This window comes from Bos taurus, chromosome 10, assembly GCF_002263795.3.
Source record: "Bos taurus isolate L1 Dominette 01449 registration number 42190680 breed Hereford chromosome 10, ARS-UCD2.0, whole genome shotgun sequence".
NCBI lineage: Eukaryota > Metazoa > Chordata > Mammalia > Artiodactyla > Bovidae > Bos > Bos taurus.
Genome location: NC_037337.1, coordinates 67,378,455 through 67,401,171, shown reverse-complemented (window position 1 = coordinate 67,401,171; position 22,717 = coordinate 67,378,455). Strand labels below are relative to the sequence as shown.

Below are 22,717 nucleotides of genomic sequence, written 5' to 3'. Positions count from 1 at the left end.
TAGTTTTTCTTCGCTTGCTAATCAATTTCCACAGGGTCAAAGTTCTGGCCATCACATATTACCATCCTCCTAGATATAGGGACTCACTTAAGGGCCACCTGGTGTAACATTCCTCCTGACAGCGCCAGGAAGCAGGTGCGTTGGACACATTTTTAACTAACGAACTCAAGCGTTTCAATTCATATTATTCTCCTGACCTGAAAGTATGAGTTGGTTTCCATACCCACATTTTCCTGGACAAGGCCACCTGTTTGCTCATCTTTGACAGGACGAGGGGACCAGGACACTTCTGATGCAGCCTCTTCTTTGCCCTAAGAGGGAATGGTTGACTGGGCACTCAGACCTTGCCTCCCCACGCCCCAGCCACCAGCCCCTTTAGGGTTTGGTTTATCTGGTCACAGCTAAAAGGTCCAATGCAATCCGCCCGGCTGGCGCGGGAGGGGCTCGGACAAGGTCCTCCCGGCGTCTGCCGGCCCCCAGGGCACCGGGCGGAGGGCGGGGAGGGGCGGGGGGCGGAGTGAGCGCCGTGACGCCAGGAGACTCGGCCAATAGAAACGCCCCGCGGCGCCGACCGAGCCGCCAGCCCATAAAAAGGAGGCGACACAGCACTCTTCTGGCTCGCCTGTTCCAGACTCGGAACGTGTTGCTGACTCCAGGCCTATCTTCCTCAGGTGACTCGGGTCAGAGCCCACTCCCGGCCCGGGAAGTTCACCTGAAGTCCCTCACGCACCCGAGGGTCCTTCCGGAGCGGCAGCGACGGGTCCATGGAGAAGGGTCCGGGGCGGGTGACGCTGACGTCGCGGGGCGCCAGGTGCAGCAATGGGTTCCTCGAAGGGGAGCCGCCGCGGCCCGGGCCAAGCCCGCCCGCCGAGAAGCCGCCGCGACCGGAGAGCAAGAGCGCCCAGCCGGCGGACGGCTGGAATGGCGAGCGGCCTCGCAGCGAGGAGGACAACGAGCTGAACCTCCCCAACCTGGCGGCCGCCTACTCGTCCATCCTGCGCTCGCTGGGAGAGGACCCCGAGCGGCAGGGGCTGATCAAGACGCCCTGGAGGGCGGCCACGGCCATGCAGTTCTTCACCAAAGGCTACCAGGAAACCATCTCAGGTCAGTGTGTTCGCTGGCCGGCCGGCGTGCAGGGCACGGGGGAGGTGGCCGCGGGAAGCTTGCGCCGGCTTGGGGAAGTTTCCGGAGTTGCTCACTCTTGGCGGAGGAAGCCGAATGCTGGCACTTGCCGACCCCGCCCTCGGCCCTGGCCCAGCCGTCGGGCCAAGGACAGGAGCCTGGGTGGGACTCATTTCGGGCGCCTGGAGAGTCCGCGGCCTCTCCCCCCGGGGCCTGTCTGCAGCCGTCCTCGCGGGGTCCTCCCACTGCCTGCACGCAGCCCTCTCCTCCAGCCTGAGCTGGCGGGACCACAGTCTCCGAGCTTCCTCATGCCCCCGGGCGGGAGCCTGAACGTCCAGGGCCGGATACCTGAGGAACGTGCATCTGGGCTCCGGGAAGTGATGGCTTCTTAAGTCATCCTTGCTCTTGAGGTCTCATTTTTTGGTAGGTCTGGGATGAAGTCTTGGCTTCGTGTGTTTGGAGCGCCGGAGGAGCATCGGGGATCCTCATTCTTGCTGACTTACCAGGGCACCCGGCTCTTGGGAAAGTCATAGTTTTGTTCACATCGAGGTCACTACAGCTCAGGACTTTCCCAGAATTGGATATCGTTCTGGGTACAGGCTTTCCTGGAGTTTGAGGTGTGAAGTTTCTTGGGTTAGTTTGCTGCTTAAAGCCTTCTCCCCCTTTCCTACCCCACTTCCCAAATCCCAAAGCAGGAAAGCGTCTCCCTGGGAGTCGGGGAAGTTTTCTGGGCAGTGAGACCCGCAGTCCCTGTATCACCCACCCCTCATCCCCCATCCCAAAGGAACAGGGTTGACCCAGTGCTCTCCGCGCCAGAGGAGGGTCAGGCTTTTGCCCAGGAGGCCGAGAGCAAGGGTGCAGGGTTGGGGTGGAAATTAACAGAGGACTTCGCTGCCTGTTTTCTGGGTGAGGGGTGTTGGTCAAATTAAAAAAAAAGAGGGAGAGTAAAAAAAAAAAAAAAGCTCTGACTTACACAAGTGGGACTAAGGACGTTGTTTTCCAGTTCACATCTTCTGTACCTCTTGGTGACATTTATTTCTTTGACCCAAGAAACCTTCTGCCGTCACCATTTCTCAAAGAGTAACAGAGCTGCTTTGCCAGGTTACCTACCTCCCGGGTCAGGTTTATTTCCCCCGAGTTTCTGGAGACTCCGTTAATTGATTCTGGGAAAAACAGTTATTTTTGCACTGGTCTCCCGCCACCCCAAAGGAAGGGTGGGAAATCAGTGTGAGAGGGGTGAGGTCCAAAAAGGAAATGACACTGCATCCTAAAGCCAAGACCTGGATATCTCGTTCTGTGTCCGTGTTTACTTTTTTTAACCCCATGTTGGTAAACGTTTGGAGCCTTGAATACAGAATTTCAAAATGCAAAGACTGAAGAATAAACATTCTTCCTTTTGCAAATATTCTATGATTTGGTGATATTCCACGATGTAGAAACGTTTTCTCAGGGCCCTGCTCGGTCTGCCTCTTGTGTACACTGAAAGGGGCCTTTGCACTTGGTCAAGCTTTGGAAATCTTGCCCTAATAGAATTCACAGAGAGAGCGATTTCTGACCCTGAGGCAGGTCACAGAATTACCTTAAGTGGCTCAAAAAGGTTCACCTAAGAAATGATTCGTAGAGGTTTGTTTTATGAGCCATAGAACTAATGACTGTAAAGAACACTTCATTCTACCTAAGAAAATGATTCTAGTCAAGTGTTAATTTATTATTTAAAAAGTCTATGGACCTAGGAAGAGAAATCAGATTAGGGAGAATCTAATCATCATCGTGCCCAAGAGGGCCTGGGGAGAAGAGTGAAATGGGGAGAAACTGCTTAATGGGCTTAACGGGTTCTAGGTTTCCTTTTGGGATGGTGAAAGTGTTCTGGGATTAGAGAATTTTGATGGTTGCACACATTATGAATGTGCTAACTGCCTCTGAATTTCACATGTTAAAATGGTTAAGATGATGAGTGTTATGTATATATTTTACACAATAAAAACTCACAGACCATTTAAGAATTATTAATAGCCATTAATTGAATACTTTTCATGCTCCAAGTGCTTTATATGTGTGGTCTTGGTTAACCTTCATTTCTGAATTAAGCACTGTTCTTTTACCCCATGATAAGGAAGCAGAAGTAGAGAGGTTGACAACTTCAAGTGGTTGGCTGGTGTTTGAATCCTGGCAGACTAAAGACAGAACTCTTATCTGCTTCCTAATGTTGCTACTTAGTAAGATATATCAGTGTTATCATCTCTACTAAGCATTTCAGACTGAGTTCTGACCTAGTACTTGGGTCACCAGCATTAAAATAAGGTGGAGTACAATGGAGAAAAATCAGTCTATCGTATGTAGTAAGGGTAAATGTTTTGAGAAACTTCCAAGTAGGTTTTATTGGTATAATTTTTTTCTGGGGCGGTATGTACTAGCTGCATATGTAGCATGTGTTTCTTATATTGTGGTCAAATTTTGAAAGCCTCTATCTAGAGGATCATACTTAAGGACTTAATATTGATTTCTTCAGTTCAGTTCAGTTCAGTTCAGTCGCTCAGTCGTGTCCGACTCTTTGCAGCCCCATGAATCGCAGCATGCCAGGCCTCCATGTCCATCACCATCTCCCGGAGTTCATTCAAACTCATGTCCATTGAGTCAGTGATGCCATCCAGCCATCTCTTCCTCTATCATCCCCTTTTCCTCCTGCCCCCAATTCCTCCCAGCATCAGAGTCTTTTCCAATGAGTCAACTCTTCGCATGAGGTGGACAAAGTACTGGAGTTTCAGCTTTAGCATCATTCCTTCCAAAGAAATCCCAGGGCTGATCTCCTTCAGAATGGACTGGGTGGATCTCCTGGCAGTCCAAGGGACTCTCAAGAGTCTTCTCCAACACCACAGTTCACAAGCATCAATTCTTCAGCGCTCAGCCTTCTTCACAGTCCAACTCTCACATCCATACATGACCACAGGAAAAACTATAGCCTTGACTAGACGGACCTTTGTTGGCAAAGTAATGTCTCTGCTTTTGAATATGCTATCTAGGTTGGTCATAACTTTCCTTCCAAGGAGTAAGCGTCTTTTAATTTCATGGCTGCACTCACCATCTGCAGTGATTTTGGAGCCCACAAAGATGAAGTCTGACACTGTTTCCATTGATTTCTTAGAGGTGCATAAAGAGAAGACAGAGGAGAGGCTGACAAGGATGATGCTGAACTTAAAGGAATGGACCTGAAGGCAGAGGTCCAGGCCTTGGGCCCGCCTAGGTGGGAGAGGGAAGGGTACTTTAAATCTATAGAAAGTACAGAAGTAAGTAATAGGGAAAACACTCTTATCCAATTCCTAATTTTTATTTCTTTAGAGATCATAATTCAATGCCCACTATAGATTATTTTGGATAGAAACAAACTTATTTGAAACTATCACTTCTCTATAAATAAGATACTTAACATCCTTTATATCTCTGTGTATTAATTCCTGTTACTAGTGTTGAATTAAATATTGTGAAATATAAAATTAAATAAATTTTTACTTTATATTCCCCAAATTATTATTGTATCTTTTTTCAGTTCCTCTCGAGTGGATTGATGCTAGTTTCTGGTGTTTGGGGAGTCTTTCAGTTCCCCTTGTGCTGCAGTGTAGCTTCATGACCCTTGCTACACTTTTCTTTACTTTCCTTTGTGTACCTTATAATGGGTACACCTGTGGTCAGCTGTAACAGGGCTGTGTCAAGGTTGTGCAAGTCTCCTGGTTATTGTTCGCCACTGGGCTGTAGTTCATAGTGGAGGGAAGGCTGGAAGAGAAACTCATGTCTTCCAGGAACTGGCTGTCCTTTGAATAGCATCACAGGACAGCTCACCTTTATCTATTGCTGTTCCATTTGAGTTTAACCACATCCAAGTTCTCTTACATATTCAAGAATTTACTTTGCTGAGGTCTTCTTTCTAAATATTTCCTGTATTTCCAGTATTTCTGAAATTCAGAACCTTAATTAAATTGGAGGTTCTACTATTCCCTGAGGTTTTTGGTCTTCATGTCCTTGTGTCTGACCCTTCCCTTCCCCTGTCCTCTCCTGGGTGTAAATGGTAACAACCTCTTAGACAGTGAAAGTGAAAGTGTTAGTCACTCAGTCGTGTCTGACTCTTTGTGATCCCCATGGACTGTAGCCCACCAGGCTTCTCTGTCCATGGAATTCTCCAGGCGACAATACTGGAGTGGGTTGTCATTCCCTCCTCCAGGGGATCTTCCTGACTCAGGAATTGAACCTGGGTCTCCTGCATTGCGGACAGATTCTTCACCATCTGAGCCATCAGGGACACTAAAAAGTGAAAGTGAAAGTCACTCAGTGGTGTCTGACTCTTTGCAATCCCATGGACTATACAGTCCATGGAATTCTCCAGGCCAGAATACTGGAGTGGGTAGCCTTTTCCTTCTCCAGGGGATCTTTCCAATCCAAGGATCGAACCCAGGTCTCCCACATTGCCTGTGGATTCTTTACCAGCTAAGCCACAAGGGAAGCCTTAGAAAGTATTATCCACCAGAGGCTGAGTATAACTTGTCTCATTAATTGTCCTTTTTATGAGTTTACGGAAATACACGAGAGTCTTGACTCTTCTGTCACATTTCTAGTTGAAATAGATTTTAGCTTGTCTTGTCCAGGATGCCAGAGAAGTTTTCATGAATCAAGCTGACAGTGTCCCAGATTTGGGGAGCATGTGGACCTGTATGTAACGCAGGAGGAAGCGATGGCACCACAGGTGATGGGCTTCTTGACTGGCCCCCCACTCTGCCTCAACCATGTACACTGCAAGATGACAGCTATTCTCTAAAGATAAAGCCAGGCATTAGGTATTCTGTTTGTACAAAATTGAGTCTTAGCCACTTCATACTGAAATATGCCAGCACTCACAAAAGGTTTTCTTTTTCTTTGACTCACAAACTTCTGTGATTTACCATTTCAGAATCCCACAATAAAGTAAGAATTGTAACAACTTCTAAGATGTGCAGGGGGGCAAAAAGTCAACTTATTTATTATCCCCTCCCGTATTGTGGGCAAAAGATGAATTTATGACCTAAGTTGTAAAGTATGGTGTAGAAAAGTTAACCTCATCATTGAGAGGTACTATTTTGGATGTGTATAGTTCATTTAAATCTCGATTCACTACTAAATTTTGTTTTCATTTTGTTAATGAATCTTGTGTAGGACTTAGTTCTGTATATTGCTGAAGAAGGTATAGTGAATAAAGAAGAAAAAAATAACAAGACTGTTAAAGTATATGACTGGATTTTAGGGTATAGTCATTGAGAATGGAGGAGAAAAGCAAGTCTTACTAGTTTCTTCTAAAAATGTATTATCTATTAACATTTTTTTTTTTTTCTGGCCTGGGAGGAAAAGTCACTACACATAACTTTGAAATACCAAACAAACTGGTACTTGTCCTAGTTTCAATGGACTGCTATATCAAAGTACTACAGACTGAACTGTTCAAACAACAGAAACCTGTCTCACAGTGCTGGAGACTAGAAGTCTGAATTCAAGGCATTGGTGGAACCACACTCCCTCTGAAAACTGAAGGGAGTCAGGGGCGTCCTTCCCTTGCCTCTTCCCAGCTTCTGGGGGTAGCTGGCAGTCCTTGGTGTTTCTTAGCCTGCAGCTACATTACTCCCATCTCTGCTTCTGTTGGTGTCCAAATTTCCCTTTTTTAAGGATATCAAGTCACATAGGATTAAGTCCATTTTACTCCAGTATGCCTTGTGGTGCTAGTGGTAACTTGCCTGCCAATGCAAGAGACATAAGACACACGAGTTTGATCCCTGGGTAAGGAAGATCCCCAGGAGCAGGGCATGGTAACCCACTCCAGTATTCTTGCCTGGAAAATCCCATGGACAGAGGAGCCTGGCGGGTTACAGTCCATAAGGTTGCAAAAAGTCAGATGTGACTGAAGCAACTTGGCACACATGCCTCATCTTAATTTAGCTAATGATGTTTGCAGTTAACTCTATTTCCAAATAAGGTCACACTCTGAGGTACTGAGATTTAGGATTTCAACTTATCTTCCACACAATTTAGCCTATTCGAGTGTTAAGTGATGTTATTCATTAGACTGTCTGGGAACTTTATAATTGAATTTCATTTATTCATTGAGTACCACCCACTGTGCTGAATGCTGGGAAGTAGACTGAGTAAAACCAGATATGGTTTCTTCTCTCATAGAATAGTCTATTGGATTAAGTCACATATTCAATAGAATCACAAGAATGTGTGATTATAGATGGAGAAATGTAATGATGAAAAGAACACAGCTCCATGAGAGCATTTAACAAAGGAACTTCATCTGTGCTGGGAGATCGGAAGTGTGGATGCTTGAGCTGACATCAGAATAGCAACAAACACAACTGATTACTACGTGCTGAACACAGTTGTGCATTCTTTACATGTATTGCCTTATCGATCCTTACAATAAGCCAATGGGGTAGGTAATATTAGCCCTATTTTTAGGGATAAGCAAACTGAGGCACAGAAAGAACTTACCCAAGGCTTGAACTTAGCCCTATTTTTAGGGATAAGGAAACTGAGGCACAGAAAGAACTTACCCAAGGCTTGAACTTCCCTTGTGGCTCAGCTGGTAAAGAATCTGCCTGCAATGCGGGAGACCTGGGTTCAGTCCCTGGATTGAGAAGATCCCCTGGAGAAGGGAAAGGCTACCCACTCCAGTATTCTGGCCTAGAGAATTCCACAGACTGTATAGTTCATGCGGTCGCAAAGAGTTAGACACAACTGAGAGACTTTCACTTTCACTTTATCTGAAAAGTATCAGCATTGGGAGAATGATAGAGAATGAGAATCCTCATAATCTCTCACAACTTAATTGTAACAGTAGTAATTTACAGATTTATTTGAATCACCTCCCTTCTCCTCGTCTTTCCTTTTTGTATCTTCTCTGCTATTTTCTTTGTCCAGCTCTGGAAACTGTTCCATGCCTGGGCATTCCCCCACTGACTCATTGCTGTATACCTCTCTAATTTGAGTCCAGTATTTGGTTGAGTCAGACTGCAGTAAAGAAATTTGCCAGGAGAGGGCAACTATCTAATCTTTGATGAATCCTAGATTATGAATGTAAGATTATATGAACAATTCATAATTCTAGGTAATATAATGAATATGTTCCCTATGGTTATACATTCTCCATTGAGCTTATGGAAATTAGATTGAGGGATAATTTAGATTGTGTTAATCAAAGATTGTTCAAAGATTGTCTGAATCAAGGTAAATTTGTTACACTCAAGGTTGAGAGAACATTTGCTCATTAGAATTTGGTTTTATTAAAGCCTGAGTCACAGTTTTCTAGAAGAAAAGTGACTGTCTGTCCTTACCTTAGAATGTCTAGCAGATTGCCCAGCACATGTAGACAAGTTGATGAATGTTTGAATTAATTTCTTAAAGACAGGGACCCTTTCCTAATGTGTGTCTTCTAGCACAGTGCTCTGTGCATAAATGCTCAATAAATGCTGCTTGTTTTTTTAAACACTAAAGAAAGATGTAGAGGATTTAGCTTTATGAAAAAGTCATGGGAGTTATTTCTGTTGGATCTCCTGACACTTCTATGCCAGAAGTCATCCTTTAAACATCTTTGTTCTTCATGGAGTCGTGCACCTGGCTTTTTCTATATTCAGTCAACATGTTATTCCAAGGTATCGATTGAAGTGACTGGCCTGTTTGCCTGGCACATCAAAATTCTGACGGGGAAAAATTGCTAGAAAATGTCAGGATTGCAGTCAGTTTTTAAATTATTGTAGAAATGTTCAAATGTAAACAAAGTTAGAATAGTATAATGAGTTTGAATATGTCTATCACCCAACCATTAATACAAACAGAAGTCTGCCTTTATTCATCCTGCTTGTCACACACCTTCCCTGCTGAATTATTTTAAAATTTATTTAGTTTTAATTGAAGGATAATTGCTTTACAATATTGTGTTGGTTTCTGCCATGCATCAATATGAATCACCTGCTGAGTTATTTTAAAGCAAATCCTAGATATGTCATTTCATTGATAAAGACTTTACTGTATCTCTAAAATATAAAGACTTTAAAATAGTATCATATTTGAAATCAATCAGATCAGATCAGATCAGTCTCTCAGTCGTGTCCGACTCTTTGCAACCCCATGAACTGCAGCATGCCAGGCCTCCATGTCCATCACCAACTCCCGGAGTTCACTGAGACTCACGTCCATCGAGTCAGTGATGCCATCCAGCCATCTCATCCTCTGTCGTCCCCTTTTCTTCCTGCCCCCAATCCCTCCCAGCATCAGAGTCTTTTCCAATGAGTCAACTCTTCGCATGAGGTGGCCAAAGTACTGGAGTTTCAGCTTTAGCATCATTCCTTCCAAAGAAATCCCAGGGCTGATCTTCTTCAGAATGGACTGGTTGGATCTCCCTGCAGTCCAAGGGACTCTCAAGAGTCTTCTCCAACACCACAGTTCAAAAGCATCAATTCTTCGGCACTCAGCCTTCTTCACAGTCCAACTCTCACATCCATACATGACCACAGGAAAAACCATAGCCTTGACTAGACGAACCTTTGTTGGCAAAGTAATGTCTCTGCTTTTCAATATGCTATCTAGGTTGGACATAACTTTCCTTCCAAGGAGTAAGCGTCTTTGAATTTCATGGCTGCAGTCACCATCTGTAGTGATATTGGAGCCCAGAAAAATAAAATCTGACACTGTTTCCCCGTCTATTTCCCTTGAAGTGGTGGGACCGAATGCCATGATCTTCATTTTCTGAATGTTGAGCTTTAAGCCAACTTTTTCACTCTCCACTTTCACTTTCATCAAGAGGCTTTTGAGTTCCTCTTCACTTTCTGCCATAAGGGTGGTGTCACCTGCATATCTGAACTTATTGATATTTCTCCTGGCAATCTTGATTCCAGCTTGTGTTTCTTCCAGTCCAGCGTTTCTCATGATGTACTCTGCATATAAGTTAAATAAGCAGGGTGACAGTATACAGCCTTGACATACTCCTTTTCCTATTTGGAACCAGTCTGTTGTTCCATGTCCACTTCTAACTGTTGCTTCCTGACCTGCATACAAATTTCTCAAGAGGCAGATCAGGTGGTCTGGTATTCCCATCTCTTTAGGAATCCTCCACAGTTTATTGTGATCCACACAGTCAAAGGCTTTGGCATAGTCAATAAAGCAGAAATAGATATTTTTCTGGAACTCTCTTGCTTTTTCCATGATCCAGCAGATGTTGGCAATTTGATCTCTGGTTCCTCTGCCTTTTCTAAAACCAGCTTGAACATCAGGAAGTTCACGGTTCACATAATGCAGAAGCCTGGCTTGGAGACTTTTGAGCATTCCTTTACTAGCGTGTGAGATGAGTGCAATTGTGCGGTAGTTTGAGCATTCTTTGGCATTGCCTTTCTTTGGGATTGGAATGAAAACTGACCTTTTCCAGTCCTGTGGCCACTGCTGAGTTTTCCAAATTTGCTGGCATATTGAGTGCAGCACTTTCACAGCATCATCTTTCAGGATTTGGAGTAGCTCAACTGGAATTCCATCACCTCCACTAGATTATATCTAACCATTGTTAACATTTCTTTGATTTTTCTCAGAGGTATCTCTTTATAAATTGCTTTGTTTGAATAAGGATTCAGATAAGAGTCACACATTATATCTGATAAATCAAGTCTTCAAGTCTCTTTTAACTTGTTAGTTTGCTGTTTCTTTTTATCTGCTAACAATTTGTTGAAGAAACAAGGTCATTTGTCTTATAGAATTCCCCACCTCCTGGGTTCTGCTCATTATTTTCTCACGATTTACTAATAGTTTAACATGTTCCTTTAGCTCCTGTGTTGCTTATATACTAGTAGTTAGATTTAGAGGCTTGCCAAAGAAGCTGAAGTTGATTAGTTCTATGAAGACCTACAAGACCTCCTAGAACTAATGCCAAAAAAAGATGTCTTATTCATAGGAAATTGGGATGCAAAAGTAAAAAGTCAAGAGATACCTGGTGTAAGAGGCAAATTTAGCCTTGGAGTACAAAATGAAGCAGGGCAAAGGCTAACAGAATGCCCTGGTCATAGCGAATACCCTTTTTCAACAAGAGACGACTTTACACATGGAGATCACCAAATGGTCAATACCAAAATTAGACTGATTACATTCTTTGTAGCTGAAGATGGACAAGCTGTATACAGTCAGTGAAAACAAGACTGAGAGCTGACTGTGGCTCAGATCATTAGCTCCTTATAACAAAGTTCAGGCTTAAACTAAAAAAAGTGGGGAAAACCACTAGGCCAGTCAGGTGCAACTTAGGTCAAATCCCCACTAAATATACACTGGAAATGATAAATAGATTCAGGGGATTAGATCTAGTAAACAGAGTGCCTGAAGAACTATGGACAGAGGTTCATAATATTATACTGGAGGTAGTGAACCAAACCATCCCAAAGAAAAAAATGCAAGACAAAGTGGTTGTCTGAGGAGGCTTTACAAACAGCTGAGTAAGGAAGAGAAGCGAAAAGCAAGGGAGAAAAGGAAAGGTACACCCAGCTAAATGGAGAGTTTCAGAGAATAGCATGGAGAGACAAAAAGGCCTTCTTCAATGAACACTGCAAAGAGTTAGAAGAAAGCAACAGAAAGGGAATGACTAGCTATCTCTTCAAGAAAATTGCAAGTATCAAAGGAACATTTCATCCAAAGATGGGCTTAATAAAGGACAGAAATGGTAAAGACCTAATCGAAGCAGAAGAGATCAAGAAGAGATGGCAAGAATACATGGAAGAACTGTACAAAAAAGATCTTATGACCCAGATAACCACAATGGTGTGGTCACTCACTCAGAGCCAGACATCCTGGAGTGTGAAGTTCTAGTGGGCCTTAGGAAGGAAGCACTGTTGCCAGTAAAGCTAGTGGAGGTCATGGGATTCCAGCAGAGCTATTTAAAATCCTAAAAGGTGATGTTATCAAAGTGTTGCACTCAATATGTCAGCCAATTTGGAAAACCCAGCCGTGGCTACAGGACTGGAAAAGGTCAATCTTCATCCCAGTTCCCAAGAAGGGCAGTACTAAGGAATGTCGAGACTACCAGGCAGTTGTACTCGTCTGCCATGCTAGTAAGGTTATGCTCAAAATCCTTCAAGCTAGGCTTCAGCATAACGGAACCAAGAACTTGCAGATGTTCAAGCTGGGTTTAGAAAAGGCAGAGGAACCAGAAATCAAATTGGCAGCATTCATTGGATCGTAGAGAAAGCAAGGGAATTCCAGAAAAACATCTACTTCTGTTTCATTGACTATGATAATAAGGCCTTTGTGTGGATCTTAACAAACTGTGGAAAAACTTAGAGAGATGGAAATACCAAGACCATCTTACCTGTCTCCTGAGAAACCTGTATGTGGGTCAGGAAGCAAGAGTTAGAACCTTATGTGGAACAACTGATGGATTCAAAATTGATAAAGAAGTATGTCAAGGATGTTTATTACCACCCTGTTGTATGTACAGGGCTTCCTTGATAGCTCAGTTGGTAAAGAATCCACCTGTAGTGCAGGAGACCTTGGTTCAATTCCTGAGTCAGGAATATCTGCTAGAGAAGGGATAGCTACCTACTCCAATATTCTTGGGCTTCCTTTGTGGCTCATCTGGTAAAGAATCTGCCTGCAATGCAGGAGACCTTGGTTCGATCCCTGGGTTGGGAAGATTCCTTGGAGAAGGGAAAGGCTACCCACTCCAGTATTCTGGCCTGGAGAATTCCATGGATGGTATAGTCCATGGGTTGCAAAGAGTTGGACATGACTGAGCAACTTACACTTTCACTTGCACACAGAGCACATCATCCAAAATGCTGGGCTGGAAGAGTTACAAGCTGGAATCAAGATTGCTGGGAGAAATACCAAAAACCTCAGATATGCAGATGATACCACTCTAATGGCAGAAAGTGAAGAAGAACTAAAGAGCCTCTTGATGAGGGTGAAAGAGGAGAGTGAAAAGGCTGGCTTAAAACTCAGTATTAAAAAAAAACTTAAGATCATGGCATCTGGTCCCATCAGTTCAGTTCAGTTCAGTCGCTCTGTCGTGTCTGACTCTTTGCGACCCCATGAACAGGCCTCCCCATGCCAGGCCTCCCTGTCCATTGCCAACTCCTGGAGTCCACCCAAACCCATGTCCATGGAGTCAGTGATGCCATCCAACCATCTCATCCTCTGTCGTCCCCTTTTCCTCCTGCCCTCAATCTTTCCCAGCATCAGGGTCTTTTCCAGTGAGTCAGCTCTTCACATCAGGTGGCCAAAGTATTGGAGTTTCAGCTTCAACATCAGTCCTTCCAATGAACACCCAGGACTGATCTCCTTTAGGATGGACTGGTTGGATCTCCTTGCAGTCCAAGGGACTCTCAAGAGTCTTCTCCAACACCACAGTTCAAAAGCATCAATTCTTTGGTGCTCAGCTTTCTTCACAGTCCAACTCTCACATCTATACATGACCACTGGAAAAACCATAGCCTTGACTAGATGTAGCTTTGTTGGCAAAGGAATGTCTCTGGTTTTTAATATGCTGTCTAGGTTGGTCATAACTTTCCTTCCAAGGAGTAAGCCTTTTTTAATTTCATGGCTACAATCACCATCTGCAGTGATTTTGGAGCCCAGAAAAATTAAGTCAGCCCCTGTTTCCACTGTTTCCCCATCTATTTGCCATGAAGTGATGGGACCAGATGCCATGATCTTAGTTTTCTGAATGTTGAGCTTTAAGCCAACTTTTTCACTCTCCTTTCTCACTTTCATCAAGAGGCTCTTTAGTTCTTCACTTTCTGCCATAAGGGTGGTGTTATCTGCATATCTGAGGTTATTAATATTTCTCCCGGCAATCTTGATTCCAGCTTGTGCTTCCTCCAGCCCAGCGTTTCTCATGATGTACTGTGCATATAAGTTAAATAAGCAGGGTGACAGTATACAGCCTTGACGAACTCCTTTTCCTATTTGGAACCAGTCTGTTATTCCATGTCCAGTTCTAACTGTTGCTTCTAACTGTTTCTGGTCCCATCACTTCATGGCAAATAGAAGGGGAAAAGGTGGAAGCAGTGATAGATTTCCTCTTATTGGGCTCTAAAATCACTACTGATGGTGACTGCAGCCATGAAATTAGAAGATAATGTGTATTAAAAAGCAAAGACATTACTTTGGTGACAAAGATCTGTATAGTCAAAGCTATGGTCTTTGCTGTAGTCATGTATGAATGTGAGAGCTGGACCATAAAGAAGGCAGAGTGCTGAAGAATTGACACTTTTGGATTGTGGTACTGGAGAAGATTCTTGGGAGTCCCTTTCACAGCAAGGAGATTAAACCAGTCAATCTTAAAGGAACTCAACCCTGAATACTCATTGGAAGGACTGATGCTGAAGCTGAAGCTCCAATACTTTGACTGCCTGATGCGAAGAATTGACTCATTGGAAAAGACCCTGATGCTGGGAAAGATTGAAGGCCAAAGGAGAAGAGGGTAGCAGAGGATGAGATAGTTGGATGGCATCACTGATTCAATGGATGTGAACTTGGGCAAACTCTGGGAGATGGTGAAGAACAGTGAAGCCTGGCGTGCTGCAGTCCATGGGTCCCAAAGAGTCGGACATGACTTGGCAACTGAGCAACAACAACAATTCCCTGCCTCCATCTCACCACACTGACTCTTAAATTTAGTCAAGAATGCTTCGTGGTTGGTGGCGTATTTTTCCACTGGTAAGCAGCTAAATATCTGGTTGTCTATCATTCTGTGATGTTAAAATGGATAGGCTCTGGGTGTTATCAGCCCAATTATCCATTTAAGAGTTTCTCACCAGCCTTTCAGTTACTGATTTTAGTAGTCCTTGGTGACTGCCTAGATCCAGTATTTTTTAGAAGTTGAAAAATAGGGGTATTTAGTTCTTTAATTTCTGAATTTATTAACTGGAGTTCTTTTATAAAGAAAATATATGGAAACTCTAGGCCATCTTTGCAACCATTCAGTAAATTTAGAAATATTTTAAATAAAGCTTAAAGAGATATAAAGTTGTTAATTTTTCTTATATATATTTCTTTAATTCTGCACTGGAGATCTGCTTAATTATGACTCAATCTAGAAGCCATAAAAGAAAACAGTTACTTTATATAAAAACCAAGAATTTTCACATATCAAATACTAACAGAAATGAAGTCAAATGACAAACTGGGAAGAAATATTTGCAGTTCATATTGTAGACAACAGAATAACCGTGCTAATATAAAAAGAGATGCTAGAAGTTAATGTGAGAGAAAGGCCAAAAACACAGTGAAGAGTTGGCTAGACCTGAGGGCAGACAATTCACAGGAAAGGGATACAAATAGCTTTTAAATACATAGAAAGTTGCTTGACCTCACCTTCATTGAAAGATATACACAAAGACCACTCAAAGATATATTTTTTCCTTGTTTGGCCAGAGCCTAGAAACTTGATATTCATTACATTATTGAAATTACAGGGAAACAGATATTACCATTGAGAGTGTAACTATCCTTATGATAATTTGGCAACAACTGTTAAATACGAATGCATCTATCATATTTGAAAATCCTCTTTCTGGGAATTGCATACACAAAATGCCTTATGCTCAAGGTTAGTCACTGCATCCATGAAAAAGGAAGCACCCTACTGACCCCCTAGAATAGTGAAATGATGCAGACGAGTTATGTTTTGTAGGGGAAACGTGTGGGGGGGGGGTGTGTGGGTGACAATAAAATGTTTATATTGCATTAAGAATTGGAGGATGCACAAGTGGTTACATGTTAATCAGGGATATGAACTGGGCAGATGGCAGATGACATGCTTGACTTTTCACTATATTTTCAGTTTTCGATTTTTGAAGTATGTGCATGTATTTCTAAATAGATAAATTAAAAACGTCGTGACAAATTTGTTTCAAGTCTAGGAGCAAAAGAAATACAACTTTTTAATGGTTAGCTGATAAGAAAAATCTGGTTATGGAAAACCTTTACCCTGGAATTAGAGAAAAAATATTTAGATGTGTATATTTGCAAGCTTGATCTTCATCATGATTCTGAGTTTGAATGTGACTTTGTCCCTTAACTATCTGTATAATTATTGGCATGTCTCTAAACTTAAATTTCATCTTTCTCTTTTTGTGAAGGATGATAATACTTGCTTTGCTTGGGATCTTAAAAGAATTAAGAAGGTATGTGAAAAACACTTGATGCTTAGTATATTCCTTCTTTTATGGTGAAGAGGAACTGTGGGCTTGGATTAGTTGGAAAGTGTTTTAAGAATATGGGAGACTCTGGAGCCCTGAGCCACCATGTAAAAGTCCAGCTACTCTGAGGCTGCTGTGCTGTGAGGATCTCTGCCTCAAGGAGAGGCCACGTCTGGGTGTTCCAGCTGATGGCTTTAGCTGAGGTCCCACCCACCAGCTAGCACCAAACCCTAGACATTCGAGTAAAGACTCCTCCAGGTGATTCTAGTCCCCAGCCAAATAGTCGTCCCTGCCAAGCCCCAGATGTTGTGGAGCAGAGAGAGGTCAGTCATCTCCTCTGTGCCTTGTCTGAAGTCCTGACCCACAGAATCCCAGGACATAATAAAATAGTTGTTCACCAGTAAACTCTGGGATATCTCGTCATGCACTAAAAGCAACAGGAATAGACGTTGAAATGAGGATGGTTAGAATTTGTGTTTGGGCAGAGAAGAAAGTGACTTAAACAGGCCAAGAGATAACATAATGGTTTAAGGCTAGAAATTCAAATTTGTGAGTATCAGGCTGACAGTTGCAGCTAGGAGAGTGCCTGAGCTCCTTCAGCATGCTGACACTAAGAAGAGTGAGAGAAGAACCAGCAGGGACAGCCCTAAAGGGAGGAGTGAGGGGCAGGAGATCCAGGAGTGTAGGAGTGGGCAGGAAATGGTTTAAAAAGGAACCCAGAACAGAAGGAAAAGGTCCGGAGACAAAGAACTTGAGCCAGATTGCCTGGCATCAAACCCTGTTACTGAGCAGCTGTGCCTGATTGCCTCATCTGTAAAACAGGCATTTGATAGTACTCGCTTATCTTATAAGGTTACTGGGGGATTAAGTAAGTTAGTACACATAAAGTGCCCAGTGTCTATGAAGTGCTGTAGACATTCTGTCTGTGTTATCAATGAGTACTGAGATTTTATTTCAGTGTTCGTAATTTCAATAGCTTAATGTGCTTAGATGTCAGATTGTAGGACTTTAGAGAGTAATGTGACAAATTACAGAAAACAAGACATTTTTTTGAGGTATTTTTCCCGGACGGGTAGGATCTTGTGAGCTTCCCCTTGGTGTGTATTGAGGCATCAGCATGCTGGATGCTGGTAAATGAACGCCTTAGGGGTTGAAGAAAAGAGGGTGGGCACCCACACCCTGGGAAGTGAGCCTGGTTGTGTGCACGTGAGCTCATATGATCCTCCCGTCAACTTGGAGACTGTCCTCATTATAAGGAGGTGGAAACTGAGGGGCGTCTGGTTCAGGTGTCTTGCGAGAGGGCAGTGCAGCAGCATCCAGGTGTGTGTGTGGACCGTGCTCACGTTCCAGGCAACGTCATGCCCACTCAGGTTTTAAGTGACTGTGTTACGTTTTAATATGAAGGTCCATTTAAGATGTGAGAAGCGTAACCCATAGGGACTCTGCTTTTCGTACTGAATTCTAGCAAAGAGAAAGCCAAGGAGTTTTCATTTTGAGGCATCATTTAACATCCTGACTTTAAGATAGTTCATGAAATTTTTAATCAGGGGAATTTGTGAATAATTGCAAAAATTTAGCTAAATTACACTCAGTTCTAACGTGGATTAATAACTAACAAACTTCTCCACTTAATCTTCTGTGGGAGATATTTAAAAAACGAAAATTTTGTATATTTTGTCTAAAGCACATTTAATTAGGTTGTGATCATTTTACTTTATCAATGTGAATCTTTTTTTTTAGCTTTTTATTTTATATTTATTTTATATTGGAGTATAGTTGGTTAACAGTGTTGTGTTAGTTTCAGGTATACAGCAAAGATTCAGTTATACATGTATCTTGTGAGTCTGTTTTAATGGTTTTACTGTTTAGAAACTTTTTAGTTCTGTTTTAAATATCTGTTTTTAGGGCTTGTACTTTTTGTTAAATGAAGTTATAAATTCTTAATCTTTCCTGTTATTTAAAGGAATTTTTTGTTTAATTACAATGGTATGTAAATTGCAGAGATACAAATTTATCTTGTCTCCTGTTTGGATAATTAGGCAAAACAGTATAGCAAAGTTATGTTGCATCTGTACCAGCTCACCCAGTTGTGTTTCCTACAGCATATCTGCAACTGTGCTGATGTTGCATATAGTTGAATGTTGTATGTTCTTTTTTTAAAAATTTGTTTGCTTTTTTTTTGTGGTATAACACAACATAAAGTTTACCATTTTAACCATTTTACGTGTATAGTTCATTGGCATTAAGTACAGTCATCTGTTGTGCAACCATCACCGCAGTCTCTTTCCAGAAAATTTTCTTTGTCCCAAACTGAAATCTTACTTGTTAGCCCATAACTCCCTCATCCCCTTTCCTTCCAGCCCTTGGTAACCTCTGTTTTACTTTCTGTGTGCCTTTGAGTACTCCAGGGACCACCTATGAGTGGAATCATACCATTTTGTCCTTTGTGGCTGGCTTATTTCACTTAGCATAATGTCTTCAAGGTTCATCCGTGTTAAGAACATCATTTTAAAATTAGAAAAGACCCATTTGGTCCTTGTTTTAACCAGTAACTCATTCTGTAGAATGTTGTATGTTCTTAAATTTGTATTACATTTTGATTTACTTATTTAAAGAAATCTTTAGAATTGAAGATACTTTGACTGTGTTCGTATTTATTTGTCAAACACTAGGTCTGTGAATGACCCTGTGCTAACTCTTAAAGGGGAAGGAAAACTGGTTGGCCTTGGCCTGGCCCGTAAGGGGCCTGTGATCTGTCTTAGCAGGGACCAGACAGTGAGTTCCTGCTGAGAGGAGCAAGTGGGATTCTGTGTGGTCACAAGGAAGGTGGCTTCTTAGGGCAGAGAAACTTGAAACCACAGCTGACTATAGAGGAGGTGGATTTTGAGCTGAACTTAGAAGGAAGTTCTTTTTATCTTTTTTAAACAGAAATAGTCCATGATTGTCAAGATTATGCTCTTAGGTATTCTGGAATAAGAAGAATATTTTTTTCACAACTTACATTTGTAGTTATCTGTATCACAGAATTAAATGAAGCTTTCAAAGCAGTTAGGTTTATTTTAAACTTTTTAAAGATCAGCCTGGAAAGGGCTGGCTCCTTTCCCTGATGATTTTAAAGTCCATTCTGGCAAGTCAGCGCTTCTAATGGACAGCTTTACCTGAACACATTTACAGATTTATAAATGCTGTAAAGGTTGTTCATTTCATCTCGTGATTCTTCCTTCTCATTAATTGCCTTGGTTACTTGTGCCCCATGTTCTGACTTTTGTATTTCGTGAGTATCTGTAGACTCTGTTACCTTGCCTTGGTCTGACTCTTAGTCATCTCTCACCTGAAGTCCAGTGACGTCTTTACTGGCTGTTTTGCTTTCTAGATGTCTGCTCCCATCTTACAGACATGATCTTATAGACATGGATCTTACAGACATGGAATACATCTCTGCTTTCTGAAAACACTTGACTCATTTCCTCCTGTCTTTCCTCACCACAGCTGTGAGGTTTTATTGTGTTCCAGCCTCTTGCCTGCGTTTAAAAATTATCTTCCATCACCCTCTCCTCAGGAGGGCAATTGAGCGTTTTAGTTTAGTGCATAGCCTGGTTTGAAAAACCACTCTTTCTCCTTCTCACACTGGAGCTGGAGACTTAGGCATACGTCCTCCACGAGGCTTGTCCTGCAGTATTTGGTCATTATGTCTGCTCTCTTCCTCTAATTTTTCCTCTTTTTTTGGGGGGTGGGTTTGGTTGCTAAACATTAAGAGTCTCTCCCCCGGCTCCCTTCTCCCCAGCCCAGTCAACATCTTTCACTTCTCTGGAGTTCTGAGAAAAAGCATCCAGGTTTAGAGGAAGAAATTGGCAGTTGCTGAGTTCTCTGCTGAATTTTTTTGAGATCGTATGTCCAGATGCTGTTTCAGTGAAATTCGTGGCTGTCGCTGTGAGGCATGATTTGTTTTATGTACCTGTCTTAGTTTTTATTCCAAGTAGGAATCAGGGCCCAGTTCAAGAGGCCATTGACAAACATCCCAAACAAGGAATTTGTCACTAAAATAGCTTAAAATACAGTTATACCGGCTGTATACTTTATGCACTTGTGGTAAGATGTCCGTGAGAAGTGATGAAGGTGCTGGGTGCTGGAGTTCACCTGAGAGGCTGTGAACCTGGCAAGGCTGTGGGGGAACGCCAGACCACTTTAAGGCAGAGCTGCTGTGGGTCACACCTCTCTAATTCACCACCCCTTCAGTACAGAAGTGCTTCAGTCAACGCACAGGGAACTGTGGAGGCGTGCCACTCTGGTTGCCCATCAAACACAATTTGCCTTTCAGCCGGGAGGGTAAGGTGCAGTGAGCTGACAGCCACCAGCTGTTAGCACCTTTAAGCTTTGCCTCAGTGGAGGCCAAACTTAGGCCATGCTGGGTTTCTTTGTTTGTTTCATTTTACTATGTGTCTCTTTCTTTTTATACCCCCTTCACAATAAACTGAACCTTTTTGAGGGTGGCTCCTTACAAGTGAAGTAGTTTATAAGAAAGACAAGTATTTTAACTTCATATTTACATGTTATAAATGCTCACTGATATAATAATAAGGGTCCATTTGGTGCTTCTCAAGCCATTTTAGTGTGTTAGCAAAGAATCATCCTGGCATAATGGGAAGAACAACTAGTCTGGATAGTCAGGGCATCCACACTAACTACTTTGGGACCCTACTCAAATCACTTTCAGGACTTTCATGGATCTGGTCTGCAGGAAGTGGCAGATAGATTAGAGTTGAATTGTCTCTGGACTATGGGCACACTTGTCAGCATGGGCTCTTTGCTCACTCTGTTGACTTCCAGCAGTTGACAGGTGAGGTCCTAGCAAGGACCGCAGGCTTTCTTTGTTGCTTGAGGTGCTGTGTTCCTTTGAAACATTCAAGCCACCCAGATAGTTTCTATGGTAACAGGACTCTCTTATTTTTCTTGTGACGCAGATTTTTTTTTAAAGTTTCTTCACTGATGTGTTCTTTAGGGTTGGTGGTCTTCTAACCTTAGTCCCTCTGATTGTACAAAGCCTTTATTTAAAGACTTTCCCCTCAGGAGTCTTGTAGACACTTCTTCAAGGAGAATAAACAGTTGCTAGTCAAACTAGCACTTGAGGTTTTAGTCTATTGTAAATCTTCATATCATTTAGAAGAGGAAATGTTGGTTAAACTGTAATACCAAGAAAACTGATATTCTGTTAGAATCATCGTGTTTTATTTTACATTTAATTTTTATTATGTAAAACTTCCAAATATAAAAGTAGATAAAATTGTATAAGGGACAACTATATACTTACTACCTAGATTCAAAATTAACATTTTGTCACATTGGTATGGCCTCTTCCTTTCTGAGAGCAAATTAGAGGTGTGTGTTTTGAGGTGGAGTGTCACACTCAAAGGTGTTTTTCTTCTTAACCATTTATACTATCCTTAGTAAAACTAGGGCTTTCCAGGTGGCTCAGTGTTAAGAATCTGCCTGCAAATTCAGGAGATATGGGTTGGATCCCTGGGTTGGGAAGATCCCCTGGAGGAGGAAATGGCAATCCACTCCAGTATTCTTGCCTGAAAAATCCCATGGGTAGAGAAACCTGACAGGCTATACAGTTCATGGGGTCTCAAAGAGTCAGACATGACTTAGTGACGAAACAACAACTAGTAAAACTATTAATTTCTTCATATCATTTAGTACCTAATCTACATTCAGATTTTCCAGTTATCTCAAATGTCTTTCACTCATGATTTGTTTCAAACTATGACCCACTCAGTATCCATACATTTGCATTTGATCGTTAGGTTTTAATCTAAAGTTCTACTACCCTCCTCCCCCTAATTTATCAGAGATTGTCAGCTCTCCCGTAAGATATTCTACCTTTGAGATTTGTGTGATTCTTTTCTTCTTGTTTTCATTCAACTTGTTTCTCTAGCTCTCATATTCCTGGAAACTGGAACTTAGGTCTAAAGACTTAATTAAATTCAGGGAAAACATTTTCAGCAGGAGCACTGTTTTCTTCATGTAATATCACAATTAGAAGAGATACAATATTTGGATCTTGAAGATTGTAAGACTCTAATTGGTTTGAAAAATAGTCTTTTACTGGTTTCCTAGGATAAACTGCCATGGAGAATTTCCTTTTTAAAAAAAGCCTTTTTATTAGTTTGAAGATTTAATGGGATTCTCCTTTCCCCTGAAACTTCCAGTTTGATTTCAAAAAGTAAAGGTCAAAATAGCATTACATTACTGAATTTTCCTGCATATAAACCAAATAAACAGTTGGTAAGACAGAATTTTGCCATTGAGGTGCAACAGCGCTGGGCTCCAGCAGCCAGTTGGTATCAGGCCGCTCTCCTGGGCTGGCAGTTAGCTTGACCCTCTCCTCTCCTTCAGCCTCCATATTT

The 22,717-nt window shown here is 42.2% G+C and overlaps 1 protein-coding gene across 3 annotated transcripts in view; it reads left to right on the top strand.

Annotated features, from left to right (window-relative positions):
* Positions 1 to 614: 614 nt before the first annotated feature.
* GCH1 (GTP cyclohydrolase 1) overlaps positions 615 to 22,717 on the top strand; it is a 61,994-nt gene continuing 39,891 nt past the window's right edge. For all 3 annotated transcript variants that reach the window (XM_002690949.7, XM_015473212.3, XM_059890872.1), the window contains exon 1: positions 615 to 1,104. In XM_002690949.7, coding sequence (XP_002690995.1) covers positions 765 to 1,104 — 340 coding nt within the window. In that variant the 5' untranslated portion in view covers positions 615 to 764. The remainder of the gene's footprint in view (positions 1,105 to 22,717) is intronic.